The sequence below is a fragment of the Brassica napus genome, chromosome C5, assembly GCF_020379485.1.
Source record: "Brassica napus cultivar Da-Ae chromosome C5, Da-Ae, whole genome shotgun sequence".
In the NCBI taxonomy this organism is placed as follows: Eukaryota; Viridiplantae; Streptophyta; class Magnoliopsida; order Brassicales; family Brassicaceae; genus Brassica; species Brassica napus.
Window position 1 is genome coordinate 50,597,092 of NC_063448.1, and position 23,248 is coordinate 50,620,339.

At 35.6% G+C, this 23,248-nt stretch overlaps 2 protein-coding genes, 1 long non-coding RNA gene and 1 other non-coding gene across 8 annotated transcripts; 1 reads left to right on the forward strand and 3 right to left on the reverse strand.

The window, feature by feature from the left end:
- Nucleotides 1-323: 323 nt before the first annotated feature.
- On the reverse strand, nucleotides 324-394 carry TRNAG-CCC. Its single transcript has one exon. It is a non-coding gene; the product is annotated as a tRNA-Gly (tRNA).
- Nucleotides 395-1,569: 1,175 nt separating this feature from the next.
- LOC106372553 (protein CWC15 homolog) lies at nucleotides 1,570-17,269 on the reverse strand. 2 transcript variants are annotated; one of them, XM_022712166.2, is made up of 7 exons: nucleotides 17,045-17,248; nucleotides 16,729-16,835; nucleotides 16,585-16,626; nucleotides 16,372-16,462; nucleotides 16,004-16,103; nucleotides 1,928-2,031; nucleotides 1,570-1,849 (listed from the first exon to the last, which is right to left on the reverse strand). In XM_022712166.2, exons 1-7 carry the CDS (start codon nucleotides 17,173-17,175, stop codon nucleotides 1,726-1,728), a joined length of 699 nt encoding a protein of 232 aa, XP_022567887.1. In that variant the 5' UTR covers nucleotides 17,176-17,248; the 3' UTR covers nucleotides 1,570-1,725. The 2 variants fall into 2 exon arrangements, with proteins under 2 accessions (XP_022567887.1, XP_013668246.1); XM_013812792.3 differs by lacking the exons at nucleotides 1,570-1,849; nucleotides 1,928-2,031 and adding exons at nucleotides 15,468-15,731; nucleotides 15,804-15,907 and having other exon boundaries at nucleotides 17,045-17,269.
- On the forward strand, nucleotides 9,348-10,033 carry LOC106369995. Its single transcript, XR_007324302.1, has 2 exons — nucleotides 9,348-9,516; nucleotides 9,592-10,033. It is a non-coding gene; the product is annotated as an uncharacterized LOC106369995 (long non-coding RNA).
- Nucleotides 17,270-17,518: 249 nt separating the features above from the next.
- On the reverse strand, nucleotides 17,519-19,232 carry LOC106372555 (WEB family protein At3g13190). 4 transcript variants are annotated; one of them, XM_013812796.3, is made up of 3 exons: nucleotides 18,888-19,232; nucleotides 18,669-18,802; nucleotides 17,519-18,569 (listed from the first exon to the last, which is right to left on the reverse strand). In XM_013812796.3, the coding sequence occupies exons 2-3, from the start codon at nucleotides 18,756-18,758 to the stop codon at nucleotides 17,670-17,672; spliced, it is 990 nt and encodes a 329-aa protein (XP_013668250.1). In that variant the 5' UTR covers nucleotides 18,759-18,802; nucleotides 18,888-19,232; the 3' UTR covers nucleotides 17,519-17,669. The 4 variants fall into 4 exon arrangements, with proteins under 4 accessions (XP_013668250.1, XP_022567879.1, XP_013668251.1 ...); XM_022712158.2 differs by having other exon boundaries at nucleotides 17,519-18,581; nucleotides 18,669-18,727; nucleotides 18,888-19,157; XM_013812797.3 differs by having other exon boundaries at nucleotides 18,669-18,727; nucleotides 18,888-19,153.
- Nucleotides 19,233-23,248: the final 4,016 nt, after the last annotated feature.

Consider the following 23,248-nt stretch of genomic DNA (forward strand, 5'->3'; position numbering starts at 1 on the left):
AATAAGTACTTCTCTTTCGGTTTAAGTGCGTTTCCATGTGATGTGACTGGCAACTATTAAAAAGCATTTCAGCAAACAAAATATCTATTCACCAGCAATTTGTTACTAGACTTTTTATTCGGTGTGAATGAAAGTTAGCTACACCTACACTTGCTATTCCCAAACAAAGACAACACATGATTACAAAACTTCAACAAAACAAATTCTATTCAACCAATAAAAAGTTTCCAACAAGTGCATATTTAAGATTTTAGTTCTCTCTGCTGTAAACCAATAGTTACAATTTTATTTATGATGTGAAAGACTATAAGAAGCAAAAAAGCTGCGCATCCAGGGAATCGAACCCTGGTCAGTACCGTGGGAGGGTACTATGATACCACTACACCAGATGCGCTTTTGGATACATGTTTCTTAAATATAGTTTTCTTTGATGTTCATATTACACATACTCCTACAAAAATACTTAAATACCAAAGGCAAAACAGAGAAACATCCAAGCTAGCTCAGCAAACCTGGTGAAGACAATGGTGTCAAAGGTGGTGACGCATACTAATTAAGATCAAGATGGGTACAAGCACATATTGAAAGGTATAACAGGAAGCACGCGTCCAGGAGAAATCCTTGCACTAATGGGTCCTTCAGGTAGTGGCAAAACCACTCTCTTGAAGATAATGGGAGGAAGATTGACAGATAATGTCAAAAGGAAGACCTACAATGACATTCCTTACAGTCCCTCTGTTACAAAAGTTAGATACCAGAAACACGCATGCAAATTAGATAACTTCTCTTACCTGACACTCTTCTACGAATGTTTGTTTTCTTCAGAATTGGATTCGTGACACAAGATGATGTTCTGTTGCCACAACTTACTGTGGAAGAGACCTTGGCATTTGCTGTGTTGTTGACATGATCATTGTCAACTACATGGCTGGGTTCACGAGGACAGTCCCCTGCTTCCTTTTCATCTTGTTGACAGCATTACTTATAGCCATAACTAGCCAAGTAAGCACAAGAAGCTTCAGAACTTCTCTCCCCTTTTGGAGACTGAAACATACTCCCTCCATTTCAAAAAGTTACATATTATAGAAAAAAAATTGATTCAAAAAATTGTATTTTTTATATTTCCAATGCATTTTTTGTCAACTAATAATGAAAAATTGTGAACTTCAAGAACATTAACTGCATTTCTTGAAGTTTTATTGGTTTAGAAATATAGAAAATATAAAATTACAGAAAACCATGCATTAATAACTAAGTTTTATTATGTTTTATTAATAAGCCTAAAAATCTTAAAACATGTATTATTCTGAAACGGATGGAATATATGTTAAACTGCAGAGTGCAGGAGAGTTCTTAGGAGGTTTGGTATTGAGCATTATGAGGGCTAGTATGATCGCCTGTTTGGTACTAATGGCTCTTTATTCTAACCTTCTAACAGAAGGTTACTCTGTTCAGGTACAATAGATAACTTGGATGGATTACTCTTTGTACTGAACCATAAGTACATGCTGTATTGAAAATCTAACTAGTTAGCCATCTTAACGCTTAGTAGGAACTTGAGAAATAGCATTGAAGTCAAGTGCATAAGCTTTTGATATAAAGCATAAAACATGTGTTGGTTGACTTCTGTATTAGTACAAGAGAGATTATAAAATCCCACACAGAATAAAAGCCTTATATCATTCATCATACAGACAAGTAGCAACAAGTAACACTCTTGTTCAATCACTTCATGTATCTGTGTAGGAATTTTCTGTGGAAGTCATTCCTTATTGTATCATTGATGAAGCGCTTTGGTGCTTTCATTTCACCACGAGCCTGATTCTTGAACACCACATCGTCATCCCACCTGAAAAAACGAAAAATAATTCAACAAAATCCTAATCTCAAGATTCATGAAGAAACAGGATATCAACAAAATCCTAATCTCCTTTTGACACTAAACGAGGTTGGAGCGTTGTTAAGCAGTGGGTTTCCTTTGAGAAGCTCTTCTTCTTTGGCGTTTAGCTCCTCCATCTGCTGCTGCTTTTCCTGAAAAAACGTGAATGATACATATATTACTACCAAAGAAGCACAGTAACTCTGACAAGACAATTCTTCCTTGCATATAAACGTGTTTAGGGAAAACGTATCTATCATTTTTTAAATAGTAATCATGCTGAGCAGAATCATAAAACAGACAAGAGTAAGTTTACCTTCCTGAGCCTCTCCTCCGCTCTTTATCTGGTCGAGTTCAGCCATGAGAGCTTCAGTGTCGTCCTCGTCATCATCATCATTTTCGTCATCACTCATCACTAACGAAGACAAAACAAATCGTAAGAGCACCCACATCAATGAACCCCCTTCGGGTTCATCTTTTCAATTTTTTATTATTAAATTTTTTATCTTTTTCTTTTTGACTTAAAAAAAAAAAAAAAAAAAAAAAAATTAGACCAATCGCGGGCCGCCACGACACGTGGGACCCGTGCTACAGTGATGAACTTTAGGAGAGAGGGGTTCATCCAAGAGAACTTTAGGAGAGAGGGGTTCTTGTGATTTTATTATTTTATTATTTTTTTTTCTTGATTTCTGTGTAAACTCCTCCCATAAACCCTCAATACGGATGTTCTAAGATAACTTTCACGGGAAAACGGGATTCATAACCATTGGTATTTACGAAACAACCCCAATTAGTTTATTGGCCGTTATATTAATTTAGCCAAGTCTTCATACATATTTGGCCTAATTCATTTAAGTAACCATCTTATCTATTAATTTAGTATCTTATTTTTTTTATCTACCATACAACAATCTATGTTAGACTATTGATTAGAAACTTAACTAAATATCCTAAATTTATTCATATATGATATTTTCCTAACAGAAACAAATAAAAATATATATCTAAACAATATCATTTTTATAAAAGCCAAATATATTTCCATTATGCTATTTTCTTAATTTTTATCATATATAATATAGACCAAATTATATATATATTTTAATAATTAATTTTAAAATTAAATAGTACATCCCAATTATTTTTGAAATTATCATATTAACTTTTTTATTAAACAAAATAAATAATAATTTATTGGTTATAAGATTTTATGTTTGATTTTTATAGTAAAAATAAAAACATTAAACTGAAATATAATATATTAAAATAATATAATATAATATTAAATCATTTAATTTGTTCACATACAATAATTTCGAGAATACAATTTTTTAAACAAAAATTAATAAAATAAGTGATTAATAAAATTTCATCAAACAAAAATAAATTCAACAAATATTAAATTTTCGAAATAATTTATATATTTAAAATTGATATTATATATTTTTATAACTTATTTTATAGTTTAAATATTATTTTTAAAAATAAACATATATTTCGCACGAATATCCGGGTTCAAATCTAGTTGATAACCCAATTAGTTTATGGGTCTTTACATTAATTGAGCCAAGTCTTCATGTTGGGCCTAACTCATTTATATGCACATTAACATGTATTATTATGTTTTACTGCGTAGAAAATAGAGTTTGTCTTTCTTTTTATTTTGGGCAAAGTTTGTCTTTGTTTCTAGTGATAAAAAAAGCACTACAAGAAAACGTAGCAGTAACAACGGCGGTTTACGACGAAATTATTTCCTCGTAACTTTACATGGGCTTTACAACGCAATTACGACGAGACATTATTTCGTCGTAAACTCCATGGTAATTTACGACGAAAGGATTTCGTCGTAAAGTCAATGTAAGTTTACGACGAAAGTACGTGGAATGCGAAATAGTTGTAAACGTTACATCGACATTACAACGAATCATGTTACCGTTATATAAAGGTGAAAACGTGTATTCAATGTGCTTTAACTTACCTAAATTCGTTGTAAAGTCGTTGTAAATGTTCCATGTAAAATCCATGTAAAACTTTTCTTGTAAAATCATTGTTATATTTCTCTATATATATATGTCATTTCCCACAACTCTCTTCTTCACAACACACAACTCTCTTCCTCTCGAACCTGATGGCGTTTAGACTCTGTTCCTCATTCAGCCACCAATTACTATTTCGAAGATGACGATAAGGAACATGAGTCATTCGTCTGTCTGCCAATTCAGTGGAGCGACAAGGAGAAGTGGACGGAAGTGCAGTTGGTTTATACTTGAAAGGAACCTCCGACCATCGTCAAAGGTTCCTCTCAAGTACAAACCAGCTGCACTTCCGTCCACTTTCTCCTTGTCATTCCACTGAATTGGCAGACAGACGAACGACACAAGTTCCTTATCGTCGTCTTAGAAATAGTAACTGGTGGCTTAACAACGCAATTACGACGAAACCAACGAAACCAAATTTCGTCGTAAACGCCATGTAATATTACGACGCAAGTACGTCGAAAAGTAAACTTTACATCGACATTACAACGAATCATGTTACCGTTATATTTAGGTGAAAACGTGTATTCAATGTGCTTTAACTTACCTAATTTCGTCGTAAATTCGTTGTAAATAATATGTTAAAACCATGTAAAATCCATGTAAAATATTCCTTGTAAAATCGTTGTTATTTTTCAACTACCCAACTCAAAAATTTCTCTATATATGTCATTTCTCACAACTCTCTTCCTCACAACACACAAACGGGAGAAAAAAAATCCGAAAAAAAATCAGAAAAAAAAAGATTTGAAAAAAAAATCTAAGAAAAAATGGCCGGTGGCGGTAGTATTTACGAGTTACGGAGTTGGATGTATTTGCACAAAGATTCCGACGGGAGGGTGACAAACGCATTTCTGAGCGGGCTAGAGACATTCATGCACCAGGCGGGCTGTACACCGATCACACAGGAAAGCGGTAAGATGTTCTGCCCCTGTCGGAAATGCAAGAATTCAAAATTTGCACGTAGTGAAACTGTATGGAAGCATTTAGTAAACAGAGGATTTACACCACAGTACTACATTTGGTATCAACATGGAGAGGGTTATGGGGGAAATGAAGCTAGTAGTAGTAATAATAATTTTGAGGATGGTCATCATAGTGAAGAACCGAATCATTTGCATAATGAATATAATTATCATCAAGATCATGAGCAGATGGTAGATCATGATAGGGTTCAAGATATGATTAGTGATGCATTTTTAGAAACAACTACAACAATAGCTGATGGAACTGGAAATGTAGAAGAACCTAATTTGGATGCAAAAAGGTTTTATGAAATGCTAGATGCTGCAAATCAACCAATCTACACTGGTTGTAGAGAAGGTCTCTCTAAATTGTCTCTAGCAGCTAGGATGATGAATATTAAAACGGATCATAATTTACCTGAGAATTGCATGGATGCATGGGCGGAGTTGTTTAAAGAGTATTTGCCAGAAGACAACGTGTCTGCTGAATCTTATTATGAGATTCAGAAATTGGTTTATAGTCTTGGGTTGCCTTCGGAGATGATTGATGTTTGCATCGACAACTGCATGATCTACTGGAAAGAAGATGACAAGTTAGAAGAGTGTCGATTCTGCAAAAAACCACGATTCAAACCGCAAGGCCGTGGGAGGAATAGGGTACCGTACCAAAGGATGTGGTACCTACCAATTACAGACAGATTGAAAAGATTATATCAATCTGAGAGGACTGCTGCATCGATGAGGTGGCATGCGGAACATGTCCAGAGAGATGGTGAGGTTGCACATCCATCAGACGCAAGAGCGTGGAAACATTTCAACAAGGTACACGCAGATTTTGCTACAAATATTCGGAATGTCTATCTTGGGTTATGCACCGATGGATTTTCTCCATTTGGAATGTCTGGTAGACAATATTCTTTGTGGCCAGTCATTCTTACGCCGTACAATTTACCGCCGGATATGTGCATGGAACAAGAATTTCTATTTTTGACCATATTAATCCCTGGGCCGAAGCATCCAAAACGGTCTCTTGATGTTTTTCTTCAACCGTTGATAGAAGAGCTAAAGCAATTGTGGTCAGAAGGGGTGTGGACGTACGATTGTTCCTTGAAAAACAATTTTACGATGCGAGCAGTTCTGCTGTGGACGATAAGTGATTTCCCTGCTTATGGGATGTTGTCTGGCTGGACAACACATGGAAGATTATCTTGTCCATATTGTCTTGGATCGACGGATGCTTTTCAACTGAAGAATGGTAGGAAGAGTTGTTGGTTTGACTGTCATCGTCGCTTTCTTCCACTTGCCCATCCGTACAGAAGAAATAAGACATTGTTTCGGCACAAAAAAATTGTCAGAGACGGTCCTCCTCCATATCTCACCGGCCAGCAGATCGAAGCAGACATTGATTATTACGGAGCTCAGGAAACAGTTAAAGTTGGAGGAAATTGGCATGTTCCTGGAAATATGCCTGATGGATATGGTGTGTCTCACAATTGGCATAAGAAGAGTATATTTTGGGAGCTACCCTATTGGAAGGATCTTCTCTTACGCCACAATCTGGATGTCATGCATATTGAGAAGAACTTTTTTGAGAACATCATGAATACATTACTTAACGTCCCTGGGAAGACAAAAGATAACAAAAAGTCAAGGATGGACTTACCTGATATTTGCTCAAGAAGTGAGTTACATATCAAGAGCAATGGAAACGTTCCTGTTCCCATCTTCCGGTTGTCATCAGAAGCCAAAACAACCTTGTTTGACTGGGTTGCATCAGAAGTTAAGTTTCCTGATGGTTATGTTTCAAATCTGTCAAAATGTGTTGAACGAGGTCAAAAGTTCTCCGGAATGAAGAGTCATGATTGTCATGTGTTTATGCAACGACTTCTTCCATTTGCTTTTGCCGAGCTCCTTCCAGCAAATGTCCATGAAGCACTTGCAGGTAATTATAAAACGTTAATATATATACATATGTTATGAAATGTTATTAATTTGATTACTTTTGCAATATACAGCCATCGGCGCTTTTTTCAGAGATCTCAGCACACGTACGTTCAAGGAAGAAGTCATCGAACAACTTCATCATAACATTCCGATCATATTGTGCAACCTGGAGAAGATATTTCCTCCTTCATTTTTTGACGTCATGGAGCATCTAGTTGTCCACCTACCATATGAAGCATTGCTTCGTGGACCTGTTCACAACGGATGGATGTATCCGTATGAGCGACAGATGAAACATTTGAAGGGGAAAGCAAGAAATCTTGCAAAGGTGGAAGGTTCAATAGTTGCGGGAAGTTTGACAGCCGAAACATCTAACTTCACATCATACTACTTTGCTCCAACTGTTCGTACGAGGAAAAGAGTTCCTAGAAGATATGATGATGGTGGAGTACCGACATCATATCCAATTGATGGTGTTCCTGACATTTTCTGCGAAATTGCAAGGTTTGGTGGTAAAACGAAAGAAGTATGGTGGTCATGTGAAGAGGATAAACATAGTGCCCACACTTATATTCTGCTCAACTGCGAGGATGCAATGACCCGTTACTTTGAAAGGTAAATATTTTTGTGAATGTTAATTATATGAATTGCAGTTAATTATGTATGACTTGATTATTTGTTTAATTTGCAGCATGTTTGTATCTCAAGTTGAAGAAGCAATACCAGGAATATCTGCAACTGATGTGGACACACGTAAAGATAAGCACTTTGTCAAGTGGTTAAAATCACAGGTACGTAATATATCTCATACATTGATTAATTAAGTAAGTGTTTTGATACTTCAATATTAATTAAGAATAACTGCTTTTTGCAGGTTGATTACGACGATCCTTATTATCCCGTATGGTTTCACGAATTGGTTCAAGGTCCAGTTGCAAAGGTCACCACATCACCTATGTATTTCACACGAGGATTTACCTTTCACACATACGAGTATGGGAGACATCGGGCAACGAGTAACTACGGAATATGTGTGAAAGGTGAAACGGACTTTTACGGGATCTTGCAGGAGATTATTGAAGTGGAATTTCCGGGGTTATTGAAGCTAAAATGCGTCCTCTTCAAATGTGAATGGTTCGATCCTGTTGTGAACCGAGGGATTCGGTATAACAAATTTGGTGTTGTGGATGTCAATTTTGGGAGAAGATACAACAAATTTGAGCCTTTCATTTTAGCTTCACAAGCCGAGCAAGTAAGCTTCCTTCCTTATCCTCGGCTTCGAACTTCCGGGATAAACTGGTTAGCTGCTATCAAAATTACACCTCGTGGACGCATTGTCGCTGGAGAAGAACCGCCCTTGCAAGAAGAAGACGCTATCAATGAAGTTGAGGTACCAGAACAACCAACTGATGAAATCCTTTTGATCGACCCGCAAAACTTTCAATATGAAGATATTCCCGAAGATGCGACAGATGAAGCACGTGAAGACGAGTTCGAGAGAAGCGACGATGATGATTGTAATGATAGTGATGAGAACGAAAACGATTTAGAGTGATGTAATATTGATGAGAACGAAAACGATTTAGAGTGATGTAATATATGTCTCTGATGTTGTATTTCTCTATTGTAACGTATGTTTAAAGAAATATTGTTTTTTTACCATCCTAATGTATGTGTAACAAATGTTGTTTTATATAATATGTATTTGTGTTAATTTTAAAAAAATTATTTGGAGTTTTAGGGTTTTAGAGTTTAAGTTGGAGAAAGAGCACAAAGTAGTAGAGAAGAAGAGATATGATGTTAGATGATATGTGACTTTGGGGTTTAGGGATTTCATTCTCGGTGTTTAGGGTTAAGCGTTGTAAAATCGTCGTAAACCGATTTTTCGACGTAATTTCGTCGTAAATGGAAAAACGCGGGCCTGGTAACTTCGTCGTAAACGTGGGCCTTGTAAATTCGTCGTAAACCAATGTTTCGACGTAATTTCGTCGTAAATCGAAAAACACGGGCCTGGTAACTTCGTCGTAAATTAAAAAACACGGGCCTGGTAACTTCGTCGTAATGTTACGAGGAAGTTACGAGGAAACCGTTTTTATATATATGGGAGAAGTCTTTCAGACGAGCACTGCTCGTATCTTCCTCCCTAACTCCTCTCCCCCTCTAAGGTAACTTTCTCTCTCTATCTTTTTTTTTTTTTTTTATAGTTTAGGTTGTTAGTTTAGGTGATTAGTTTAGGGAATTAGTTTAGGTGATTAGTTAACGGAATTAGTTTAGATGATTAGTTTAGAAAATTATTTTAAACAATTCGTTTAGGATATATATTAATTTAATTTTTTTAAATTTTCTAGATGGCTCCTAGACCGAGACCAGCAGCTCCTGCACCTACGTATGCGGATTTGTTTGGCGATGGATCTTCCTCTAGCGGTCCATCGTCTTCTTCCGGGACAGTTCCAGACTCTCACACATCTCGGAGAGTTCCTTCGACCCCTCCTCCTCTTCCATCTCAGATGCCTCCCCCACGAGCTCCACCTGTCGCCCCGGATCAGCCTGCCCCACCGGCTGCAGTTCATCCCGATTTGCGGGTGCCAGCTCATGCACCATTCGCAAGATACACCGTCGAGGATTTGCTTGCCCAGCCCGGACGAGAGGGTTTACACGTTCTGGACCCCGATAGACCCCCGGGTACTTATTGGTAAGTACATAAAATTATTAATTTTAAATTTAAAATCTTTGATCAATTTTTTTAACAAATTTGTTATATTTGCAGGTTTGGGGCTAACAACCGTGTTAGCCGGAGCGTTTCAGAGACGATGAAGGGATATTATGACGGCCCTTATCCCAACTGGACCATGACTCCCGATCACGTCAAGACGACGTGGTTTAAATGTTTTGCGGTAATTATATTTACATATTATTAATATTTATATTGTTAATTAAATAATTATTTTTTTTTTCTAATCTTTTAAAATGTTTGTTTTTTCAGCAAAGGTGGAACTGGTCCGTAGGAATCACCGAGAGGGTGAAGAGCGAATTTATTGCAAAGGCGAAAACTCGTCTTTGCAACACCGTCTCCGATTGGAAGGACAAGTGGGAGATTTACGGCTATGAGGGGAAGCCGAGCGGGGTCACAAAGGAAGCATGGGATGGCCTCATCACCTATTGGAACGAACCCAGCTCCATCCGCAAAGCCAACTCCTGCTCCGCTTCCCGAAGAACGAGGGATAAAGATGGCCATTTGCCCATGGTTCATAGATCCGGCCAAAAACCCCATGCCGGAATTCGTCTCGAAGCTGTAAGTTTTATTTAAATTTATAATTTTCATTATTTTAAACTTGTATTTATTAATTATATTTAATTTATTTATTATTGTTGTTTATTAGTTGGAGAAGACGGGAGTTTTGCCATCTCTCTCGGACTTATTCAAGATGACTCACGCCTCACCAGATGGGGTTTTTGTGGATCCTGCATCCGAGAAACTCTTCAACGCTGTGGCGTCTCGGGTTGAAGAGCAAGAGACGCAACTTACCCAACAGTCTGCAGATGGATTACCCGTCAAGTTGTCAACCGTAGAGGTCGACCGGATCTTCGAGGAGGTAAAATTTAATAATTTTAATTTTTTTTCTTTATTTTATTATTAACTCTAAATACGGTTTTATATATATACATATAGGTGGCTCCTAGAAAGAAGGGAAGGACGGTTGGAATAGGTTCCGTTAACGAAGTTGCAAGGGCGACTTCGTCATACTATTCGAGACGGGACCAGGACAACGACCGGATGCAGGCTCGCATGGATACCCAGCAGCAGCGTTTGGACTCTCTCGAGGGTTTGCTGGATGTGATGGCGGTGGGAAATCCAACTTTGCAGAGAGCTTTGGCGGAGAGACGAGCAGCTCTCGGGATGAGCCAGCCGGATCCCGAAGCAGGAACGTCTACAGACCCGAACCCCTCAGCCAACTACTTCGATGACCATGATGTTGGCCTTTAGTTTCCTTTTTTAATTTCTTTTGTTTTGTATAAAAAATTTAAATTCTATTTAATTAATGAATTTATAGTTTTTTTAAAAAAATTATTTGGTTTCATATTTAATTTTATTTCAAATATTTTAAATTTTAAAATTATTGTTTTATAAAATTTATATAATTATTATAATTAATTAATATTTTAAATATGGAGATGTAAATTCGTTGTAAAATTCCACGTTAAGTCCTCGTAACGTTTACGAGGAATTTACATGAAGTCGTTGTAAAGTCCTCGTAAAATTTACATCGACTTTACGTGGAAGCATTACGTGGCTTTTACAACGAACTATTACGAGGTATTTACATCGTCATTTACGAGGGCATTACGACGAATAGTTTCCTTCCGCTTTACGAGGAATTGACTTCCTCGTAAACGTAACTAGGACTTTACGACGAAACCTCCGTTACGACGAGCGTTTAACAACGAAACGCGTATCGATGTTAATTCGTCGTAAAGCCCCTATTACGACGAATTTACAACGAATACCGCCCTCGTAAAAAATATGTTTTCTTGCAGTGAAGGGACACTTTGTATGGATGGATCGTGAGATTATGAAACCAATAGTTTCAAACGTGTAAAATAAAACAAGATTTTCTTATTCATATACCGTCAACACAAATTATTTTCCGATCTGCTCGGTTACAAACATCTCTCCGGTTAATGTAAATCGTATCGAGTGTCTTATATTTTATATATACCTATCTATCGTTATATTTTCGAGACCAGTGCCTGCCCTGACCTAAAGCTGGTAAAGCTAGGGCTTTGGGAGCCAAAATATATTAACAATTTAAGGCCATCAAAATTATAAAAGTCGCTTGTAGTCTTGTAGTTGGGAACCACAGTGTAATTAAGGTCGAAGGTTAGTTCGATTCTGCAGGAGCGCCATTTTTTATTTCACTTTAGGCAACAATTTTACTGGGCCGGGCCTGTTCGAGACGAAGCCATTGTCCATGAGATATTAAACCGGCGAGGACTGGGATGCACCGGTGCTGTTTGCCTCCGAGTTGATCTTAATTTCTTTGAAAGTATCATAAGCGACACATGAGAACCAGAAAAGCCAGAGAAGAAGAAAAACGAAAGCAAACTCTGTGGAAACGATAGAGATGAGGACGGGAGCGGCGAGACCACCCAACAGATGGCTCGTGTGTCCGACGAGTCTGGCGACGGACCCAAAACGTTTACGCACGTCTATGGCTTCACGTACTAGAAGGACGGCGTAGAAGAAAATGAGGAGACAAAAACATATCAATGTTGGTTTATGTGTTTCGAAAACAGATGACTCCTGGTTCGTGAGCTGAAGTAATCCTAAAACCCCCGCGTTGATCATGACTACGACCTTATGGACTGCGGTGGAGTATACGTTGAACTTCTCCTTTTCATCGTCGGAGGTTGGGAGTGTTTGGTTGACGTCGGAGACTGACTGCATATAGTTTCTCTTCTTCCTTTTCTCTATTAATGTTTCAGTTTTGTAATCCCTATATGTATGTGTTTCCATCCTTGAACTTATTTATACATTCATCAATAATGATGGTGCAGGGTTTAGATTCAAGAAACTTCACACTAAAAAACAAAAAAATAAAAGTCTTTTTGAATTAGAGAAGCGAGCGTCCATGTAACTTGTCGGCTCATGTTAGCACATATCATCCATCAGCTTAAGTTAGATATTTGTACACTAAAAACTCTATAAACTAATAATGGTGAGGACTCTCGTAAATTATTAATTTCTATAAATATATTTTTAAAATATTTTATATACAAAAACTTAAAGAAAACATTATTTTATAATATTATATATTGGTTAAATTTTATAGAATTGAATTTCATATATTTTAATTATACTACTTGATACATATTATATATGTTGAAATATGTATTATAAAATACAAATTTGTTTTTATATGCAATTCGATAAAGTAACATTAAAATTTTAAAGTAAAACTAAAATTCATTTTAAAGAAAAATAAATGATTAAATGTAATATTTATAAAAAGTTGTTCCAAAAAAAAGTACTAATTTATAAACTGTCCGAATATATATTTAGAGTTAACCAGATATCCGAATATATATTTGGAGTTAACCAGATATGGTTAAATACGATCACAAGAGAAATACCCATTCAATGGCTTTCTTTTTGCTAAAATATGAGCAACAATATTGTAAATACAACGAACAAAAGAAAAAGTAGATCTAAATTATTTTTGTGTCCAATGACAAATATATTTTAGCAAATGGCTATTAAACACGTTGTTATTATTTAATTTTATTTTTTTAATAAAAGATAATCTTATATATTAAAACAGAAGTCACAGATTCATGTGTGATTTTTTTAAAAAATAGATCTAATGGACATATTCCTATAAAATCATGTTACATTTAATATTTAATCTTATCATTTAAATTTTGGGTCTACCAGAAATTTTTATTGGACTATCAATAATTGGATTTAAACAATAGATGTTCCATTGGATTTATAGATAGTATAAATTAAATAGATATAATTTAATGTTGTAATATTATACCTCTATATGCTAAATATTTATCGATGTTAACTTTTAAAATTATAAAGATTTTTTTAACTAACAAAAATCATATTATCTAACAATGATTAATCTTTACTACCTTAAACCAATGAAAATAAATTTTAAACTATATAGTTTATTTTAAAAATTAAACAAAAACTAAATGTTTAATCATTTACTTGATAATATAAATCTATGAAGCAAAAAATTTAATTTTTTAAAAACTTTCTAAATTTGTGAAATGTTACAATATTTTTGAATATGATAATAAAACAATATTTATTATTAATCTTTATATATATAGTTACAATTTTAATAATGAAATAATAATCTGAAAATATATATATATAGAAGAAGATACAAATACAAGTGAAATTTGAAACAATATATTCAATGAAAAAAATATACAGTAAACTTATTATGTTTTAAAAATTGATAGACACATATATATTATAATATATATCAATTTAGAGTTGAAAACAAATATTTATATAAAAATAAATGAAAACAAAAATCCGCGCGGTTGAGATCTAGTTATCGTTAAAATTAAAGAGTTAGATTGACAAGCTTAGTATATCTAGATTATATTACACCTTGGCAAAAAAATAAAAAAAACAAGGTAGTAGTAACTGGTTCTAGACGAGCCACTCGAAGATCAGGGCATCCACTTAGCCATGAGGTCGAGGAAAAACTTCCTCTCCCTTCCTCATCTCCTTGTTAGTGAACCTGTGATTGTCTCTGGTGGCAGGGAAAGATGATTGTGCAATACGTTGTTTCTCTGTTTCCAGAGATGAAATATGATGCATTGAGCAGCTAGCTTTCTCAGCAGAGAAGGAGCAGCAGCAGAAGTACCTCGAATCCAAGACAACAGTTCAGTCCAAGTGCTAAATCACAGGAGAGAAACAAATGGTCTCGTGTTTCCTTGTACATAGAACAAAGGCAACATGAGTTAGGAACGTTAAGTCCCCAAGATGCCAGCCTTGATTTTGTTGGAAGCCGATTCATATTAGTAGCAACCCACATCATGGTGAAGCTGTTTCTTGGGATTGCACCTTTGAACCAAATAAGGTCAGCCGAAGCTTGAATGGGGGCCGTGATTCTAAGATCCTTCCAGGTATTCGAAGCATTGAACCTTGATTCCTCTTTAGCTGAAGTAGACCAAACATAAGAATCGCTGACTGCAGAGACAGCCGGACAAGGAATGCAGGTCAAATACGTACGAAAGTCCAGCGCTTCATCTGTTCTGGGTGAAGGGATACACCAGTTTTCATTTCTACAAGCATCCGAAACCGTGCTGTTTAACGGTACCCGAAGCTGGAGAGGTCCCTGGACACCAATAAACTGAATCAGCGGGCCAATCGGAGTCCAAGGATCATAACAGAAGCTCACCCTACGACCATTTCCAAGGATGGGTTTGATGAATCTTATAGCTAGTGTCCTGAGTTTCAGTAATTGTTTCCAAGGGTCCAAGAGAAATCCTTACACTAATGGGGCCTTCAGGTAGTAGCAAAACCACTCTTTTGAAGATAATGGGAGGAAGATTGACAAATAATGTCAAAGGGAAGCTTATCTACAATGACATTCCTTAATGAGACTAGTGTTATGATTGCAGTACCTGCAACTAAGGTACAGGACAGACTTGGAGCCAAAAGAGAAGGAAGAAAACCCTAGGAATAGAAAGGAGACAGAACATCTTCAAATAGGAATACAAGTGAAGAAGGACTGGGCACTTTCATGGTGGGATCAGTACATTATTCTATCGAGATGAACATTTGTAGAGCGGCGTAGAGAGTACCTTGATAAGCTAACGCTAGTTAAATCACTTGGTGTGGCCGTTGTGTTGGGTCTTCTCTGGTGGAAATCAAAGACAGAGGAATCAGTTCATTATTCTATCCAGATGAACATTTGTAGAGCGGCGTAGAGATTACCTTGATAAGCGAACGCTCGTTGAATCACTTGGTGTGGCCGTTGTGTTGGATCTTCTCTGGTGGAAATCAAAGACAGACACAGAAGCGCACAAACGATAAAGCTAATTCCAATTTTGCATGTGTCATGGTGTCAGTGATGATAAAGAGAGCTTAGTAGGAATTTGAGAAAAATAGCATTGAAGTCAAGTGCATAAGTTTTTGATATAAAGCATAAAACAGTCGTTGGTTGGCTTCTGTATTAGCACAAGAGACAGTGTAAAAGCATAAGATCATTCATCATACAGACAAGTAGCAACGAATAAACACTCATGTTCAATCACTTCATATATCTGTGCAGGAATTTTCTGTGGAAGTCATTCCTTATTGTATCATTGATGAAGCGCTTAGGTGCTTTCATCTCACCACGAGCCTGATTCTTGAATACCACATCGTCATCCCACCTGAAAAGACGAAAAACAATTCTTAGTACTCTCAAGATTCATGAAGAAACAGGATATCAACAAAATCCTAACCTCCTTTTGACGCTAAACGAAGTTGGAGCGTTGTTAAGCAGTGGGTTTCCTTTGAGAAGTTCTTCTTCTTTGGCGTTTAGCTCCTCCATCTGCTGCTGCTTTTCCTGAAAAACGTGAATGATACAGATATTACTACCAAATCTACCTTGCATAAATAGTAATCTGAGAAGAATCATCGAACATATAAGAGTTAACTTTACCTTCCTGAGCCTCTCCTCCACTCTTTCTTTCTTAATCTGGTCGAGTTCAGCCATGAGAGCTTCAGTGTCGTCCTCGTCATCATCATCACTTTCATCATCACTAACAAAGACAAAACAAAGCGTAAGATAACTTTCATGGAACTCGAGAATTATGAGTTTTGATGTAAGCGAAAGGACAATCACATATCCCCCCCCCAAAAAAAAAAAAAAAACTCACCACATAATTAAAATTATCTACCCAAACTATGGCACCAATATGACTTACAGATAGACCTAGTTACCAGCCCCAACCTTGATTCTTATCCAAATTCAAAACGCAAGCAATAAAGAAGTGCAAAGGGGAAGAGAAGAAGAAGAAGAGTAGTTACCTATCATCATCATCACTTTTGAGATCAACATCAGAATCATCAGCATCTACACTGCGAGGAACAATCCGATCTTCAGGGTCCCTTTTAGAGCCTAAAAGAAGGATAATCCACGTTAGAAGACATATGATCAAACAATATTTATCATCCTGAGACATAAACAACAAGCAGGACAGATGATGGAATTAAAAAAAAAAATTAAAGACTTTGTCTAACCTTCCAGGAGTAGCTGATTCCCTCTCCTGCGATCTCTATCATCTAAATGATAAAACAAAACCTAGTTAGTCCAGATGCAGTTAAAACAAAGGAAGAATCTTAAGTGAAAAAAAAAAAGACTTCAAATTTGTAATCTGTACATACCAGTGTAAGATTTGTCTTTGGAAGAGAAGTGCCTCCTCTCACGCTCTTCAAGCTCATCACGAAGATTCTTCTTCTCCACTTCCTCTTGCGTGTGTTGCCCTTCCCTCCTGCCAAAAAAAACAAGCAACACACGTTATTTATATATTCCATAAACAGATATACCCAGTATCTTTCTAATTTCAATCAAACCCTAGAAGATCAGATCTCTTCCACAGATGCATAAGCTATCCATCTAAATACAATTCGAAATCTTTCTATTGCAATCAACCCTAGATTTCTAAAGAATCTGTGTCGATTCAAAAGAGAAGAAAAAAACCTTGGCTTTAGAGTGGTGTGAGCGGCGACATCGCGAGACGAATACTTCTGAGAAGCGCCGAAAATACGAGCACCGCCCTGCTCGTTACCTCCCTTGGCCGGAGCCCACGTTGGCCTAGCTGCAGTCGTCATCTTCACAAAAAAAAAAACCCCTAAATTCCCAAATCAACCAAAATCGAGATAAAGGCGAGAGAGAATTGAGTCGGACCGTGTTACGAGAGAGAAGTAGAGAGAAAGAAGTCTAATTTATTTCTTTATATACCCCTGATATTTTCCTTTTTCCTTTTTTAGTACCTAAACCTTTTCCTTTTGTTTAACCACCCACTGAAGAACAAAATTCACTGATAATAGCCAGGTAAATGCTAATTCTTGTTGAAAAGGATAATTGTGGAGAGTTTTTTCGCAAAAGAACTACTTTTTAAACTATACAAGTCAGGAGATTACATGATCTATAGGTTTATTGAACTCATTGGAAGAATTACATATGGTTAGTTTATACGATGATGATACTGAATTGTTTACATATTAAAAGCTTCCAACTTTAAACAAACTGACACACTTATTTCTTTTAATTATGAGTTTATTACAGATTGTCACAATTTCAAAAGAGACCAGCTGGTTCTTCCCTAACACTTGACTAAACAAGTCTCTTTGGATCTCGATTTCGACTTGTCCACTTCCTTTGCAGAGGGAAACGACTTAGCCCACATCCTACTAGCTGCCTTACGCCGTCTTTTAAGCTCTGCGTCCACCACAATTGTAGCTTCCTCAGCCATCTCTGCCTTCTTCAACGCCTCTTGCGTTGCTGCTTTGATATCTTCAATCTCCTTCTCGCTCATCTCTAGTTTCTTGAGTGTTTCATCTCTGCATGCTCTCAATGCTTCCGTCTCACTTAATCCACCACCACAACTTTCTTGAACGTTGTTTAGACATTCCTCAGCTTCGTGTTCCTCTACAGCTTTTGCTTCTTGGGCCTCCTTAAGAGCGATCTTGATGAGCTCTTCCTCTAACTGCAAAAGCTCCCTCTTTGCTTCTTCAGCTTCCTTCTTCAGCTCCTCAACGGCTTGTTCCGTTTCTCTCTGCTCTTTCTCCTTAAGCTCTGAATGCTCTTTCTTAACGTTTTCAAGCTCGAGCTTGAGAGACTCCATTAACAAACACAGTCCACTCTCCTCTTCAGCTGCTCTATGAAGTGATTCCTTAGCAAAGCCTAGCTCAGAAGTCACAACTATCACATTATTACTACTACTCACATCTAAGTCCTGACGACTCTCCTCTTGAGCTACTACTCTTTGAAGCAATTCTTTAGCAATGCCTAGCTCTGAAGTCACGTCTCTCACATTACTACTAATACTTCTCAAAGCTAAACCTTTCTCATCACTCTTATTCCTAATCTCCAGCTTGTGATTGAGATGCTCAACCGTTTTTTTAGCTTCCTCAAGCTCTAACAAAGCCTCAATCTTCGCCATCTCTGCATTCTTTATTTTCGCCTTCAACTTGTTAACATCTGTCTCTTCCACCAACACTTCCTACAACCACAACTAAAAATTATAAAGAACTGAACAATAAATACCGACTAAATAAAACCAAAATGTTATAAAGAAAGAACTGAACAATAAATAATTAACCTGTTCTTGCCTCTTGTTGAGATGTTCTCCACAAGGTAAACCAGCGTTGAAGAGCTTCACTGCATGTTGAACAGAATGAAAAGTAGCCATTTACTCCCAATCAAAACACTGATCCCACTAGTTTTAGCGACGCCCTGAATAGAAAGTACACTCTCTTTTTTTTTCTTTAGTAGTTCAAAACCATCAAAAAAACTTCAACTTTGCATATGGAAGCTGTACCTTGAAACTCAATAATGGAAGGAGGAAAGATGGCAGCTTTGTCATGCTCACGTGTCACGTCCGTGCAGAGATTTTGTAAAAAGAGAGGAGGTCACGGGTCAATAACCTGCTTCTTTTTTTATATAAGTTATCTCTGCGCTGCACGTGATGCTGCTTGTTCTAATCTAAACCACATAAACTTCCTAGTTTAGTTCCTACAGAACATAAACAGAAAGAGATGTAGATTTTTATAAAGTTTTGAAACTTTACGGTTTAACTTTTTCAAAATAGTTAGCAGATTACACGGTAACTAATCGGCAACATGAGTGAAGCAGCTACCGTCTACAACTAGGGTTGGGAAGAACACTGTTGCCGTAATGACGGTTTTAGCCTCGAGTTAAATGAAAATATTAAATTTCAAACCCAACACTGGAACCCGGCCCTTGATACTGGGACATAGGCCTCTTAGAGCAAGTCCATCAATTAGGACCTCTAAGGAGTTCTAATGATTTAATTAAGATTAAATAAGGTGATTTGACAAGATTAGAACCTTGGTTAAGGGGAATTATTTTTTCCTCTTCCAATGGAAGAACCCCTTGGGGTTCCTTAAAAAAAAAAAAAAAATTTTACAAGTCGCATAGATAAGCAAGAACAAAGCTGATGATCAGCTTATTACCAGTCGCATAGATAAGTAAACATCAAACCAAAGAGAAGTAACCATCGGCCAAAGAAAAAACATAGTAAACTTAATGTTCTTCTGTTCTGAAGATGGAGAAAGTTTGCATACCGAAGGTGGAGAAAGGATAGTCCATACAGTAACTGCAAGACCTGCGAGAGCTTTCGTTGTAAGGAGGTGTGAGAATGTCGAGCACCACACATGGAGTCAGCGCAGTGAAACAATGGAGATTGCCTCCAGTCTTTGGGTACAACACTGGTAGTTCAGACTGTGGCGTTATCACTTTGTCGGTAACCAATTTCGCCAACCGTGCTGCTACAAGCAGTTGCAAAGAAATCTTTATATTATCAATCACACAAATGAACCAAAACTAGACACTCACATGAATGAATTAAAAGTTTTAAACAAGCGTAGCGATCACGATTACGATCACGATCAAGCACAATATTTCTTAGGGTTTATGCTACTAACAGAGTAAATTTGAATCTCCGCTTCAATTTTCTGGCGGTTACACAATCGATCCATGGAAAAATTCGAAAAACAAAGGAGATATTACAAGAGACAACAAATCTCGTAAACCTAGAGCAATATATACAAAGATCGACGCGATCGCAGCTCAGAATCACCAATAGCTAAAACAGAGGGTAAAGAAAAGAAATTAACCTTGACGACGAGAGCAGAAGTAGAATCCATCGCTCACAGAGTCACAGGCTAGAGAATCGGTAAATGAACTGATAACTCCTCCGCGGATCGATCGTTGCGATGTGGGAGACGAAGAAGGCCTGTGTTTTTTCAGAAGATTCATCAACGGAGGAAAGATAGAAGGCTTGTGTTTCTTCGACGAAGAAGAGGAGAGGAATTAATGCATGGTCCAATAACATACTGCCACGTAAGGGCTTCTTACAAGCTCTAGAAAGTCCATATTAAAGAGCGGTTCTTTATATTTTGGGCCTTTTTCATTTATTTTTTTTTCCTTTTTGTGAAAAACTTGTGTTAAGAACTCCCCAATGGAGCTGGTCTTAAATCTTAATAATTGCTGTCGGATCGTCCAGTGAATTGTTTGTTAGTGTGTTTAATATCGCGCTGTTACGAACAATACGAAGAAAATGCTTTGCCGTTTAACCGATCTACAGACGGCGTGTATTGCAGTTGTCAAAAGGTATTATATGGGCTCCGAGGAAGCCCATATTATACTTGTCGGTTGAAATAAAGTCGATATATCAATCATGCAAACCGGACAAAATTATTTTGAAATGGAATATCATTCATTATATTATCTTGTACGATTTACTATTCATGTCAGAAAATGTTACATTCTTTGACTTTTAAAACAATTTCACCTTTTAATACAAGCTGTTTTTCTTACCACATTTTTATATAAGCTGTTAATAAAGGAAAATAAAAGCAATACTCTATCCAGATAGCTTTTTAAAAAGAAAAAGTCGAATATAGAAATCACTAAACCAAGTTTATAGACTGAGTATAATAAATAAGTAAATTTATTCAAGCATTATCTAAATTAAAACAAAATTACATGAATATATGTCAAAGTTTATCATTTTATGTGCAAAATATAAAGTTTTAATTTGACCTATTTATTAATGTATGAAAATCTAACAGTTTTGAAAGATGATGTTTGCAACAAAATATTTTTAATTAGTAAAAATTGTGTCTAACTACAAACTTATTGATTTTGACGTTTTATTTAGATAAGACTGACCGATGTAATTATTTTCTAAACTTTATAATCTTAATATATTCTAAAAGTAAAAAACACAATGGTGGACAAACCTATATAAAATGTTGAATCTTTTTTACTGTTTTTATATCGATTTTCTATTACCGATTAGCTACATGAATCAATAATTATTAGGGCATCTGCATTGGAGAGTATCTCTACAAATTTCTCATGATCAAAATAACAAAACAAAACAAAAAAAAACTAAGCAAAAAGAGGAGAGAAAGTGTTGATCAATTCTGTGAGATCTCTTGTTGAGAGATTTTTATTAAATTTGTTACTTTCTCATTGGCTAATATTTTTTTATCATTATAACAGGTCTTCGGAAATCCGTCGTTTCTTTTTTTACCACTAATGTTGGCCTTATTAGTCTTTAAGGTTACGAATTGTATTCACAAATTTCTTTTCTAAATATGCGGTTTTCAAAAAAAGTAAATACAAAACCGCGAACACCGAAATCCTTTATATATTAATCGATAAACATTACAAAATTGTGTTTTGTAGTCACGTGTCATTATGAGAATGAAATTCAGAATTCTTAAAAAAATTGGTTATTTCATCTTACCTTATACTATATTTTTTATTAAACTAACTATTAAATTGATAAATAGTATATAAAAGAATATTTTCACAATTTTCTTAATAAAAGATACGGAATTGCCTAATATGATTGACGTATATATGACAATCAATGATTATGAATAATAAATATATGATAATATTTTTTTGTATCTTAGGTCTTTTTTGTTTAATTTTATATTATTAAAAGATATTAAACAACCACAATAATCATATAATAAAAAATATATATTTTTTCTTATATGTTATATTTTGAATTTTTAAAACGACTATAAATTACTAAAAACGTTAAATATCTCACACTAAAATTTTGTGATCAACGGTTTAATTTTTTTTGGTAATAAGAAGATACAAATGATCATAAATCGTATGAATATGAAGTCTCATTTACTAGACATTCATATTATATATTAATATAGTTTAAAATTATATTATATAACATAGAAAAATACTTAAAAATGATAATTTCTAAATTTGTATTGAAAAATTATTGAAACTTTAATATTTTAATTTTGAAATTTTCATTCAAAATATCGCACATTAGAAATTTTGTGTTTATCATATTAGTATGAATTCTCAATAATAAATATTTATATTAAAATATATTATATATCTATGTTAATATCATTGAAATTTAGTTATATACCATATAAAATAAATAAAATGATTATTTTTATTTATTTACCAAAAAAATATCGTAAATAAATAAGACGTATTGTTTTGATTTATATTTTGATTCTAATTTAATTATATACATAATATGTAAATAAATACAAATAAAAATAAGAGATAAAAATTAGTTTTATATATAGCATTTATCCCGTAAATAATTTTAAGATAAATGCTTTGTAAAGTAGTGGACCGTTGTCCAAATCCGCACCACATCTCAAACCGAAAACGCACTTACTTTTTGAAATTTATCTTTTATACAATATATATTTACACTGTATTTAGTGTCTATTCATAACTTCATATATTTAAAACGGTACGTCTTTTTTTTTGGAAAATGAAAATATAGAATTTAATTGATTGTACATGTTAGGACTGGGTAAAAATCTGAATCCAGAAAACAAAACCGAACATGATCCAAAAAGTAGTATCCAACCCAAACCGTAATTGACTAAATATCTGAACGGATTCGAAATTCTTGTATTTCTTTTTTTTTGTCAGCAGCAAAACAGATTCATATAGACTCTGCGAACCATCCCGGTAACTCTGCATCCATATGAACGACAAACAATGGTTGTTTCCTTGCACTGCGTGCTAGACTATCCGCCTTTGAGTTATGTGTCCGTGGCATATAAATGATCTCTGAGCTGTTGAAACTTCTCTTCAAGAACTTTATGTCTTCCAAATAGCTTGCAAAGGCTGGCCACTCTTCTGGTTCCG